The 13,563-nt window shown below is 47.5% G+C and overlaps 1 protein-coding gene across 1 annotated transcript in view; it reads left to right on the top strand.

The window, feature by feature from the left end:
- KMT2A (lysine methyltransferase 2A) overlaps window positions 1-13,563 on the top strand; it is an 87,457-nt gene that overhangs the window by 38,582 nt on the left and 35,312 nt on the right. Inside the window, exons 18-25 of the mRNA XM_044291275.1 lie at window positions 3,983-4,056; window positions 4,295-4,482; window positions 5,385-5,485; window positions 5,922-6,059; window positions 6,147-6,305; window positions 7,150-7,267; window positions 9,092-9,170; window positions 10,341-10,507. Of these exons, the coding sequence (XP_044147210.1) occupies window positions 3,983-4,056; window positions 4,295-4,482; window positions 5,385-5,485; window positions 5,922-6,059; window positions 6,147-6,305; window positions 7,150-7,267; window positions 9,092-9,170; window positions 10,341-10,507 (1,024 nt within the window). The remainder of the gene's footprint in view (window positions 1-3,982; window positions 4,057-4,294; window positions 4,483-5,384; window positions 5,486-5,921; window positions 6,060-6,146; window positions 6,306-7,149; window positions 7,268-9,091; window positions 9,171-10,340; window positions 10,508-13,563) is intronic.

Here is a 13,563-nt window from a genome sequence, read left to right as displayed (position 1 = left end):
CCTTTCCTCAGGCAACATACACACACTCTCACTGGCTGTGTTTGTTCTCTCGCCAGTATGCTGCTGGCCAGGTGCATGACCCCCATCCATGGCGGGGTGCTCGCATTCTCCCTGGTTGCAATACTGGCCATGGGCATGGCTCCCCCTTCTGGGCAGCATACTGCACTCTCACCAGATTGTTGCTGGCCTCTAAGATGGGTGGAGTACTTGCACTCCCATTGGATACGGTGCTGGCCTTGTGCGTGACCACCCCTCATTCCATGGGTGGAATTTTGTATGCTCACAGGACTCACAACTGTCCTTGTATATGCTGTGCTGGACCTGTACTTGTCCCCATTGATTGGCGGAGTAGTTGTACTCTCACGAAATTCGGTGTTTGGTGGATTATTGCACTCACTTAATGCTAGGATAACCCTGTGCATGTCCCCATTTCACTAGGTGGACGTCCTGCTGGATGCTGTGTGGCCATGTGCATGGCCCTCTTCTGGGCGGGATATGGTATGTCCTACTTCTCTGAAGTAGGTACTGGTCTTGGGCATCACCCCCTTGTGGGGCGGGCTTTGCACGCTTGCTGTCTGCAATTTTTACCAAGTACATTTCCCTCTCTTCTGGGCGGACTGCTTGCGTTCCATCGCATGCCATACTAGTCTTGTGTATATCCCCCCCTTCCGGTTGCACTTTGCACTTCCGTGGATTCTGTGGGACTCTGTGGCTGGCCCTCTTCGCTGAGTGACTATTTTGCAGTGGGCGGACGCTCTTGTGCACTCTGTGCGTTGTTAGGCCGTGTATGCCTTCTCCCTCCGTAGGTGGGTTGGCTTTCTCACTGCTTACGGGGCTGCTTGTACGTATGCCTCCATTCTTCCTGCGACATACCGTTTTTCTCTTGGGATACGATGATTGCCGCCAGCCTGGCACTCTTCTCTGAAGAGATCTTTCTGTTCACCTGACCTGGTCGGGCTCTATTTGCTCTCTACTGCAGCGAGCTGGGTGGTATCCATTCTCTGTTCGGAGGGTATATTGTGTTTCCGTTGTGACGGTGTCCACCATGTTCGTTGGCCCTTCCGCCTGGGGAGTGTTCGTGGTTCCTAGATGCGTACCCATTAGTTCCCCTGTGGCATTGCTTCCCAGCGCAAGCGGTCACATGGTCGAGAGTGCTTTCTCCAGCGTCCCTCGAAGTCTACGTTGGCTCTGGCGGGATTGCGGTTCCCTCGCCTATTGCCATTCCTCCTCTTGGATGCGTTTTGGTATGAGTTCTTCCTGTTGCACCCTCCGTGCTTCAGTTTGTTTTGCTACCGGGTTCTAGCCGCTCTTTTCGAGCAGGTCGCCCAACTTCTCTTGGGTGCTCGATTACCCAGGTCCCAGGGACCTCCACTTTCGGTTCATTAGGGTATTCGCCTTCTGCGAATTGGTGAGCCGGACATCTCGGAGTAGCGGAGTTCTGCTTTTGAGCGGTCCTATGGCTTCCCTGTTGCCCACTCCTCCTTTCGGTTGGAGGGTGTCATCCGTCTTCTCTACTGTTTTTTCTCGACTGCTCTGTTTTGGCTTCCGCTGGGACAGTTTTACTCCAATGTGGCTTCTGCCCCGGCCAGGCTTCAGGGGCTGTTCCTTCGCTGCCCTCCCCTCTGGGGAGAACATGGTTGTTCATATGGATGGTTCCGGTGTTCCTTATGGCCTCATACTGTCTCCATTGTTCACACTGGCGGTACTAGCTGTGTGCCTGTTTACCGGGTTGCTGCATTCTGTCCTCCCGCTGGGTGCAGATTATTTTTTCCATTCTGGGCAATGGTCCTGCTTGGACTTACCTTCTCGGTAACCTGGCGGGACTACTTCTGTCAAGATTACCCTTCAAGTCCCCACTCCGGGACTGTAGAACACCTTCCTGTGGTGTATAATGACAGGGACTTTAGCCTGCCTTGTCCTGGCGTCTGGATGCTGGCCGGGTCGCTTTCGGTTCCTTCCGTTTGTCCTTCTGCTCCCCCACTCCGTGTGGATACGGGACGGCGTTGCTCGGGGGCCGACGGGACCAGTTTTACCAACCTTTTTGCCCGTGCCACTGATCTGCGCCTGCTCGCATTGGGTTTCCTCCCGCCTGCCCAGACGAGTCCAGCGAGCACGCTAGTGTTCGCTCCCGGCCGTGCTTCGTCCAGGTTCTGTTGTCTGATTTCGGATCTTACCTGGGGTTCTTTAGGAAGCTGGGCATTCCCCCACTCGGCCTTTCTCTTCCCATGATTCTGTCTTCTCCAGTCTGGCCTGGTCCTGCGACTGGGACTCTGTTACTTGCAGTGTCTGCGGTTTTTTTGCTTGGACTTCTCCGACTCTTGTCGACGCTCGGTCTCTTGTGTTCCGGGAGGTCCGCGCTAAGGTTGACTGCTCCTGGGTGCTTTCCTCCGCTTTAACCAAATGGCTGTTGCTGAGGTTGCTGCATCAAGTCAGGGGTTTGTTTTTGGTGTCACCGTTCATTTCACCAGAGCGGTTGGTGCCTCCGCGGCCGGAGGCATTGGGCTTCGGCCATGCCATTGTGCAGGGTGGCCACGGTCTTCCTTGCACTCCTTACCAGGTTCTCCAGAGTGCGTACTCTGGCTTCGGCGGCTGCTGCCTTGGGCCGCCTGGTTTTGCTGGCGGAATTTCCTTGCTGCCTTCGGGTGCTTCGCCTTGGTGCTGTGGTCCCTCCCCTCTTGGACTGCTTTTGAACGTCCCAAGGTCTTCTGTGTCCCCCAAGGAAATTGGGCGAGAAAACGAGATTTTTGTATAACTTACCAGTAAAATCTCTTTCTCGCTCTTTCCTTGGGGGACACAGCACCCACCCATTCATTGGTTTTTTTCTGCACGGTTTCCGAGTTTTGTTTACCCGTTGGGTAGTTGGCTTGTTGTTTCCACTTGTTGGACTTTGCCTTTTCTCACTACTTGGACACGCAACTGGCAGTCTCTCTCTCCAGGCTGAGGGTATAGCTGTGGAGGAGGGGCTTCACAGTTTTCACTTAGTGTCACGCCTCCTATGGAGCTGAGCTATACCCAAGGTCTTCTGTGTCCCCCAAGGAAGAGCGAGAAAGAGATTTTACTGGTAAGTTATACAAAAATCTCGTTTTTAGCACCTTAGCAATGTGGTCAATGTTGTTGAGTCTCATCCTTTTATATGCATAACTTATCGTATATTTAAATACGTTGTAATCACATCACGTGTGCAGCGCCAGGATGGCGATTTTTTTCGCTTATTCTTCATCTTTAACGGCTTATTATACGTATTTTAATCATATTACAATAAAAATTATATATGTTTTACAATGGTACTGTGTGAGCTCTGTTTTCTATTTTCTCGCTTGATATACTCAGGAGCTTTGTAACGAGTTATTTGTTTAGGTGGCCCATTGTCTTATATTATTTTTTGAGTGGGCACTTACCCCCCACTCTCATAATTGGGCCATCTTTGGTCTTTTTTTCTAATCAGTCTGAAAAATGCATGATCAGTCCGAAAAATGCATTGCAATACCGAATCCATTTTTCCGGTGTCATCAGGCAAAACGGGTCCAGTATTTTTTTTTTTTCCACATTTTTAAAGGTCTGCGCATGCGCAGACCGGAATACAGACTCCATCAATGCGGCAATTTGAATGCTTCATACGGCACTAATACATTCCTATGGGGGAAAAAATGCCGGCATTCAGGCAAGTGTTCAGTTTTTTGGGCCGGAGATAAAACCGCAGCATGCTGTGGTATTATCTCCGTCCTGAAAAGTTAAAAAGACTGAACTGAAGAGATCCTGATGCATCCTGAACGGATTGCTCTCCATTCAGAATGCATTAGGATAAAACTGATCAGTTCTTTTCCGGTATTGAGCGCCTAGGACGGAACTCAGTGCCGGAAAAGAATAACGCTAGTGTGAAAGTACCCCATTAGGTTGCATAGTCTTTCTTCTCCAGTGGTGGCTGCTGATTTCATAGATCTTTTTACATCTGCTCATTTGATCACTTTATCCTTTTCTCTAGCAAATGGAGCGTGTTTTCCCGTGGTTCAGCGTAAAGAAGTCCAGATTTTGGGAACCAAATAAGGTTGCTAGCAAGTAAGTTTTTTGCTTTGAGGAGGTAAAATATGTAGGCCTCATTCAGATGGCTGTAATGTGGGTGCATTTTAGCATCTGTATTACAGCCACAGATCCCTGCTGGATCACAAGTGTAATGACCCAAGCTAACGTCGTCATAAATCCCTATGATGCCAAACCTCCCATTGGGCACATTAGAAACCATAGGCAAGCACTTTATTGTAGTTAAGATGCTTTAATGTCTGTGTTTTTTTTACAGCAGCAGCATGTTACCAAATGCAGTACTGCCGCCATCACTGGACCACAACTATGCGCAGTGGCAGGAGAGGGAGAATAGCTTGGCTGTCCAGCCTTCACTAATAAAGAATATTATTCCGGCTCCAAAACCCAAATCTCCAGGTGATCCGGAGTCTCCACCACCCACACATTATCCTCCACCAACAACAGGTTTGTAAAAGTGTAGGATTTAATCAAAATACAAGTAAAATCAAAAAAGGCTAAGGACTTGGAAACGTAAAAGGGTTTTCTGGGAGTTTAATATTAATGACCTATTGATCAGTCCTAAATATCTTACGCAGGCGCCTGACTCTGGGCACTCCCGCCATTCAGCTTTCTCGGCCTGTGATGTTCCTTCCCTCAGTCACATGGTCCCATTTAAACCAATGGGATTGTGCTGCAATACCAAGCACTGCCACCATATGATGATTGGTGCTCTGCTGGGTATATGAAGACACTGCAGCACTCAATTCCAGTGGTGTGGCCCTTTCAAACAGCTGATCGGCAAGGTAGCTTGTAGTTGGACCCCCACCGATCTGGTATTATTGACTCAGGATAAGTTAACAGTATTTAAATCCTAGAAAGCCCCTCTAAATTATCATCTCAAGCTGGGCTATCCTGGGACATGCAGTGTTGGTGAATAGCACATTTTGAGAGAATCCAACCATACAACAGAAAGCAGGAATTTATTTTTTACATTTTAAGATGCTGTGTCCCATTTTCCAGCTTGTAGGAGTCTTGGTTAAGTCTAGGTGTGGCGGCTTTTCTTAATATTTTGTGGTTTGGATTCTGCTCTGAAAATTCAGTGAAATTTATAGTAGAAGACATGGATGGAGCTGTCAAAACCCCACCTGCACGTAGCTGAAATAACCCAAGCGGGAACGTGAGTGCGCTGTGGATTTTTTGACAATGGATTTCAACATTTTCAAGACCAAATCCACCCAAATTATCTGCCTCATCTGGAATTAGTCTTACATTGAGTTCATAATTAAAATGGTTGATGTGTATGGGTTAAGTTGACTTTCCGCCAGACAATTTGCTTAAAATTGTGATTGTTTTTCCGATCATCTTAGATCACAGCAGGGACGAGAATGCAGACCTGCCGCCTCCGCCTGGTGTGGAGGATAATCGACAGTGCGCTCTGTGTCTGAAGTATGGGGATGACAATGCAAATGTGAGTATCTAAGACACCAGGACATAAAAGCAGTAGATTAATGTAAGCTTTCCATCCTCTATATACAGTATGTGTTTAGTGTAATCAATGATCCAGAATGATCCAGAAAGTCTAATAATCCAGTTCAGAAATAACAACCATATGTACACAGAATGTTGTCAATCATACTATGTAGGCCGGGTAGTCAGGACTCTGACTGTCTCTCCTAGGAGTCCTGTTCAGAAATCCTGCTCCAAATGATAAAGGCCTAACTTCTCTCTCTATCATGGGCTGCTCTCAGATAAGACAGCAGATCACCTGGCAGGTTCTTTTTTTATTTTTTATTATAACATTGACTTCTTTATAATCAGCACTTTTTTTCACCCCGAATTTGAAAGTTGCTCAGTTTATCATAACATAAATGAGTGGTAGATCATTAGCCCCCTTCTCTTTACAGGATGCTGGGCGTCTTCTGTACATTGGTCAAGATGAGTGGACTCACATTAACTGTGCTTTGTGGTCAGCAGAGGTGTTTGAGGAGGATGATGGTTCTCTCAAAAACGTGCACATGGCGGTGATCAGAGGGAAGCAGCTGGTAAGATGACAATGTTTATAAGCACCTGCTTCTAGCGAGGAAAATTGCAAAGAACTCATTTGTCTAAAAATGTATCTGTTTCTCCAGAGGTGCGAGCACTGCCAGAAGCTGGGTGCCACCGTGGGCTGCTGCCTGACGTCCTGCACGAGTAATTACCACTTCATGTGCTCGAGGATTAAGAATTGTGTGTTTCTAGAGGATAAGAAAGTTTACTGCCAGAAACACCGAGATCTGATCAAGGGGGAGGTGAGTTTATTCAAATAGGAAAAAAGACAGATTGCAACGGGTTTAAAAAGAAAGACATTTCCACCAATTCCCTGCTGCTCTTCTTTCCTGTCATCCTGATTTTATTCATTTCAGCATGCCGGCTTCATTATAGAAAGTAATTGTTGTGTGGCGACTACAACTCTATTGACATTACACAAAAGTGTACAGGGACTCTTAAGGATAATGTCAGGCCTTAAAGGGGTTGTGCAAGAATGGGGGATGCAAGCTTACTTACCTGCTTCCCAATGCTGGCTCCCCCTCCTTCTCTTTCAGGCCTCGGATGCTCCTCTGGTATCCCACCCTGAAAAATTCCAGTTTGACAAATCACTGGTCTAGACGGAGACTGGATCCCCTTGCCTCATGTTACAATTAGTCATGATGTAAGGGTAGCCGGTAACCACTGCGGTTACTGACTGCAGGCAGTGTCAAACTGGATGTCTACAGCGAGGATCTGTGCCTGCCTCCCATAGAGGAGAGCCAGCACTGGGAGGCAGCAAGTCATCCTTCCTTTACAGGTCTGGCCAAGTGGGGAAGTTTGCGTCCGAACCGGGGAGGCCGTTGCGGCCATCTTGATTGAAGAAACCACGCAAAATCACGTGCTGGCCTGGTTTCACGATCACCGTTCTCTTGCCATTGCGCCCACTACATACAAAAGAATGTGCTTCGAATTCTTCGGGAAATTTGGCGAAACAGCCGAATTGAATTTTTGATAACTTTGCTCTCATGACTTCAAAAAGCTTTTCAGTTCTATGTAAAAAGCGCCCAATGTATCTCCTGCTCACTCACATGAAAATTCAGACGCCATTTCTGCTTCCCTTCGCAGGTTGTGTCTGATAATAACTTTGAGGTTTTTAGAAGAGTGGTTGTGGACTTTGAAGGGATTAATTTGCGCAGGAAGTTCCTGAACGGTCTGGAACCAGACAGCATTCATATGATGATAGGTGAGCCTTTAGAAATGTCAGACGAAGCTGAAAATTATCCTCCAAAAAGTGTCATCTAATGCTGCTTTCCTACTTTTGATGTAGCAGAGCTGATTGTGACTTGTTTGCCCAATATGTGGTCTGTGATTTGCCATAAGACAGCAGGTAAACCTGTTCAGATCTTGACTTGCTATACGGGACATATACGTTAAATGGATGCTTCAGATGGATGCATATCTTATTGTAAAAAAGAAAGATATTTTTGGGAAAAAGCCTTGTGTTCTACACTTTGGCATCCTTTTTGTTACCATTATATTTCAAAAAGGTGATGTTGGACAACAACATGTAAAGAGCCATCCATCGTATACTGATCACACGCCATAGTTTCTATTGTATAGATAATTATGATATGTGTGTAACTAAACACGTCACATTTTAAAGGGGTTTTCCAGGATTTTAGTATTGAGCACCTGTCCTCAGGATAGGTCATCAGTATCCGATAAGTGGAGGTCCGACTCACAACACCCTTGCCAAACAGGTGTTTGAAGACGACTCTTCCTCAGCCGGTGACGTGACATTCGTTGTATGTATCTCAGTTACTTCAAAAAAGTAAATATGTCGGCACTACCTTCCTCTGCGCCTATCACTGCGATACCATCGATCTCTATGAAACTTGTCCTGGGACGGCAAGCAATGGATAAGTAGTGCTCTGCATCCAATACTTCACAGTCAAGTCTCCAAAAGATGAAACAATGCGGCACTCACCATAAAATCCTTTCTTTATTCATGAATCCATAAAATACATAGGCTTTGAAGTGCTGAGTCAGCGCAAAATGTCCGTCACCTCTGTTTGGCATCTTTCACTTCAAAGACAGTTTATTCTGGATTCATGAATAAAGAAAGGATTTTATGGCGAGTGCAGCGTTGATAGGTAGCTCAGTCCCGTTGAAATGAATGGGATTGAGAAGCAATACCAAACACAGCCACTATACGATGTACGGCGCTGTGCTTGGTAAACGATGGAGACCACAGCTGATTGGCAGGAGTCGGACCTCCAAGAATCGCATATTGATGACCTACCCTGTGTATACGTAATTAATATTTAGTTCCTGGAAAACCTCTTTTAAAGAAGATCTCCTGCAAAAAATTTTCTTCTCTGACCTGCTACAAAGGTACATGATGTAATCTGTAGTGAATGTCATTTTCTTACCAGTGGCTGTATTTGTGAGTTGTTCTCTCCCTTCTGATCCTCAGCTGTGTCTTGTGACCAGCAATCAGACTCTCCAACTGACACCAGCATCTTATGTGTTTACAGGAAGCCAGTTTCTCTATGTATTCCTATGGGAGCCTCAGTGTCAGTCTTGGGCCTCATGCACACGGCCGTTGTGCAGCCGTTCCATTCATTGGGGACTGCAATTGCGTTCGCTAATGCACGGGCAACATCCGTGCAGCGGGACGGACCCATTCAACTTCAACGGCCGTGTGCATGAGGCCTTGTAGGAATGAACAGAGCAGTAACTGGCTTCCTCTCCTGTTTCGGTTGGCGATCAGAGAGTTGGTCACATGACACAGCTGAGGATCAGACAAGAGGTTATAACTTACAAATTCAGTCACTGATGAGAAATTACATCATGCACCTAACAAGTCGGAGAATAAAAAAATTTGGGCAATGTTTACTTTTAAGTTTACTTTGCAGAAATACATTTTCTGACTTATTTTATTTAATTTTGAGTTATTTTGTGACCTTTTTCCAACTCTATAAATTATTTTATATTTCTGAATTCGCTTTAAACATAAATGGGGAAGAAACTATGATGTATCTCCTTTATTTTTTTTCTTACATAGGTTCCATGACGGTAGATTGTCTTGGCATCCTCAGTGACTTATCAGACTGTGAGGAGAAGCTATTTCCCATCGGTTATCAGTATGTCGTTTATTTCCCCCTTACTGTGTATATCTGATAGTTTGACTCATTGGTGCAGGTTGCCATAAAAATACATGACAAAGGGAGGTTACTTCACTGTGACATAGGTGGTCTATCCACACACCGCAGAGATGTTTCAGAAGTTTCTGTGGCTGAATATCAGTGGCTTTCATCTGACTGGGGTTGTTTTGGCGTCCAGCACATGGTTTTCTGTAACAAATCTGCTGCGTGTGAATTATTACTCATATGGTCATATTCTCGAGAGGGTCAAAGAAACTTTTGATTTTGATCATTTACATTTGCATGCCAAGTTTTTTGTCTGGCCGAAATTCGTCACTCGTCCCAGAAACTGGCTGGATCCCATTATAGTAATTGGGGTCCGGCGTGGAGCGTCAGTATCTGGCTGAACCAGGTTCAGTGAACAGCCTGACGGATCCGTTGAACACAAAAGTGAACCATCTCTTACTGATATTGATTATCGGAAGCACCCTTTCTCACTTCCTCATAATAATAAGGTGCATGTAGAGACCAACATGCATATATCCAAAAGCTTAACCAGGACCTCTAGCCTCTCCTGACATCTTTTTGTTTTAGTAACTACTTGCATCCACCATGTAATAATTCTGAAGCATCTATTTTCATGACTCTAGTTTTTTGCCATTTCTTTATTCATAACTTCTAGCAGGAATAATAAATTAGCCACAGTTCACAGCGAAGGTCCAGATGGGTGTTACCAGTGTGGGTGTGTCCCTGCACAGTCTGGCACTGGCAGCACTGATTGGATAATGCAAGACTGTACAGGGACACCCTCCAATTGGTGACACCAATCTGGACCTTCATTGCAGACTGGTAATTACTTCGTAACTTCTAGCATGAATAATAGAGGAATGAGACATTAGATGCTCCAGAATCTTTCTTACAGTAGTTACTAAAACAGACCTGTCAGGGGAGGTGATGGCTCCTCTTTAAAACATCCTGTAAACATTATAATACCAGGTGAGAGTAGTTGGTCGACGTTTGAAAATCCCTTCCTGCTCTAAACCTGATAAAATATCTGTGTGTAGATGGCATTCTTAGACCAGTCTTATTGTGTTGACTCTAATCCCTGACCCTCGTCTCTCAGCGTCATTTTGACAAGTTTTGTCCCCTCACCCTCCCTTTCCTGCGTAGATGTTCTCGAGTGTACTGGAGTACGACTGATGCCCGGAAACGTTGTGTTTATACATGTAAAATCCTGGAATGTAGGCCTCCTCCCACTGAAACCGATGTCAACAGCACTGAGCATCACGAAGAAAACCGCACTATCGCGCACAGTCCTCCACATGATGACATGCATGGTAAGACTCAGAGGGTGTAGTGGTGGAACAAATGGATGACTCGTTGATTAAAATGAATAAGTCACATTTTTGCAAACAACTGTATTTTGCCGAATCCCCCGCTCTCGCTAGAATATGTAAGTGGTTGTCTCACTGCCATCATTAGGATAGGTCATCAATATTTGTTCAGTGTGGGTCCGATTCCTGGAACCCCCAGCCTCCTTATACTGTACCAAGCACAAGTCCTACTTTGTATAGTGGCTGTACTTGGTATTGCAGCGCCATCCTATTGACTTAAATGAGATGGGCGTGATGTCACAGGACTAGGATGAGGCCGCAGAACTCATCTGAGCATCACAGTCTTTTCCAACAACAGATCAGTGAAGGTGGCGGGATATATTAAAGTAGAACTCCCGGCAAAAATTTCATCACCTTATTTAAAGTTCTCCTCTTCTTATCCGTATGATTGGGGGACACAGGCTTGATCTTGGGTATAGCTATTGCCACAAGGAGGCGACACTAAGCACAAAAGTGTGAGCTCCTTCCTCCAGCTATACCCTTCCTACAGGGACTAAGCTAAAACGGTTTTAGCTTGGTGTCCGTAGGAGGCAGACCTTCTCTGCTTTGCAGGTCTGCTGATTTATTTATTTTATTTTATTTTTTCCTTTCTTTCAGCGGGATTACAGGCAGTCCTAGCTGCCTGCACTCCCACCCAGGAGACGGGAGACCAAGGGGTCCCCAAGCCCGCTGCTCCTTTCCGGTCTCCAGAAGACAAGGAGGACAAGAGGTTCTTAAAGCCTCTGCATCCTGCCAGCCTTCAGGTCGCCACGGCTTCCCACAACAAGTCCCCTCTGTTCCGGTGTGGCGGCCCTCCCCAAGGGGCCGCACTCCGAAGGTGGTGACCCGGCTGGAACCAGGGGGGCAGAAGACCCTCACCCTTCACAGGTTACTTGCTAGGATGGCCCCCACGAAAGAGTTAAAGGGGTTGTCTGGGTTCAGAGCTGAACCCGGACATACCCATAATTTCACCCAGGCAGCCCCCCTGATGTTAGCATCTGAGAATTTCATGCTCCGTTGTTCTCCTTTGCCCTGTGCTGGATCGCACAGGGCTCTTTTATTTACAATAACACACTGCTAGGCGAAGGCTTCCTCCCAGCAGTGTGTTCGGTGACATCACTGGCTCTGATGGGTGCGCTTTAGTGCTGCCCTAGCCGTTTTACAGGCTAGGGCAGTGCTAAAGCCCACCCTTCAGTGCTGGTGACGTCACTGGGCTCACCACTGGGCGGAAGTCTCCTCCTGGCAGCCCTATAGAGAGCCCGGTACGTCACCAAAACTCCAGAAAATACCTTTGCCCTGTGTGATTTAGCGCAGGGCAAAGGAGAGCATCGGAGCATGAACTGCTCCGATGCTCAAGTCAGGGCGGCTGCCTGGGTGAAAATGGGGATATGTCCAGGTTCAGCTCTGAACCCAGACAACCCCTTTAACAGCTGCATGTCGGCTCTCCCATGGGGATGGGGTGAAGGGAATCCCTCTTTACTTTCCAAGCCCTAAACCACCCCTGCGCTGCCTGCCCACCCGCCACCTGTTTCATCATGAGTTCCGCTATTCTCCTCTGCCGGGGCCGCTTGTAATTTGAGGCCCCGGCTTCTACTGCGGCCTACTTCCAATCTGCTCACCACGGATACTTCCACTCGGCCAGGGCTCCTTGCGGCACCACCACTGTACTGGGGGTGTGGGGGAGAGGCCTGGGGAGTCAGTTGATGCGCTCCTTTTTCTTTTTCACGGGCGGGGCATGAGTTCTCCCCACTTCCCCCCCCTCTTTCATCTGGCTTCCTATTGCAAATTTTTCACGCTGGTTTCTCTGACTCCGCCCATCTCCTGCTCAGTAGGACCTCTGCGTACTCTGGCACCAGGTTTTCTCCGAACAGGCTGCAGTAAGGGGCACAGGCCGGGTAAACTTTCCCCTCCTTCCTACAGGGTCTAGCTTACCCCTCTTCCTTTCATCACAGGTACTCACTATGTCTGAACCCAGATCCCAGGCCCCTAAGCCAGCAGTCACTTCCGTGTAATGTTTTGCATGTGCTTCTTGTCGCTCAAAATTCCCATCCGGTCAGTCGGACCCCCTCTGCTCCACCACCAAGTGGCTTTGACCCTGTCCTAATCATTCCTCCTGCCCAGCCCATGGTAGAGCCGGAGTGGGTGCGCTCTCTGTCTAAGATGGTGCGGCACGTTTCCCATTCCAACAGGGCTATTAGGGACATGCCAGGGCGTTTAGCTGCGCTGCCACCCTCTGACCAGTCAGACTCTGGGCACCCCTCTGCTGCCCCCTATCATGGCCGTCCTGCAAAACGGGCCAGACCACCCTCTCCTCAAAGGGTGTCTGCGTCTCCAGTTTCATCCACTTCCCCGCCACCTCTTAGGGAGTCTCGCTTTGACGTGTCCTTATTAGAAAGGCGTGTTCTGAGGAAAAGTTTACCAGACGCTGACTTTGTCTTACAGTCTTCCAAACTGTCCGCTATAGTAGACAATCTCATCGCAGCGGTTATAGAAACCTTACAGGTTGAGGACCCTGCTAGCTCCTCTGCCGGTTCTGGTTTTTCCTTCAGGCGATCCCATCGTTTGCCAAATGTTCCCCAACCATTCGGGGTTTGATTCCTCCCTTTGCAAGGAATGGAACTTCCCTGACAGGCGTTTTGCTTTACCAAAACGCTTGATGTCTTATATCCCTTTCCAGAGGATTTGACAAAGAGGTGGTCGTCCTCTCCTATTGTTGACCCTCCGGTATCCCGCCTGGCTAAGAATACCACCTTGCCTATGGCGGATGGGGCTTCCTTCTCTGACCCAAGGGATAAGAAATTGGAATCCTTTGCCCTGCGCCGGTTTTTGCTTCGACAAGGGTATGACCGAGTGGGCAAACAAGCTACGTCTGGGCCTCGTCTCTGGGGACTCCCCGGAGGAACTTTTAGATATTGCAGTGCAACTTTCCCATGCCAGCTCTTACTTCTGTGAGGTCTCTCTGGACGCGGTCAGGCTTTTGGCCTGCTCTTTGGCCCTTTTGGTGGCTATTCGCCGTACCC

This window comes from Bufo gargarizans, chromosome 4 (assembly GCF_014858855.1).
Source record: "Bufo gargarizans isolate SCDJY-AF-19 chromosome 4, ASM1485885v1, whole genome shotgun sequence".
In the NCBI taxonomy this organism is placed as follows: Eukaryota; Metazoa; Chordata; class Amphibia; order Anura; family Bufonidae; genus Bufo; species Bufo gargarizans.
Note: the sequence above shows the minus strand (reverse complement) of the source record. Positions and strands in the feature narration are given on the sequence as shown.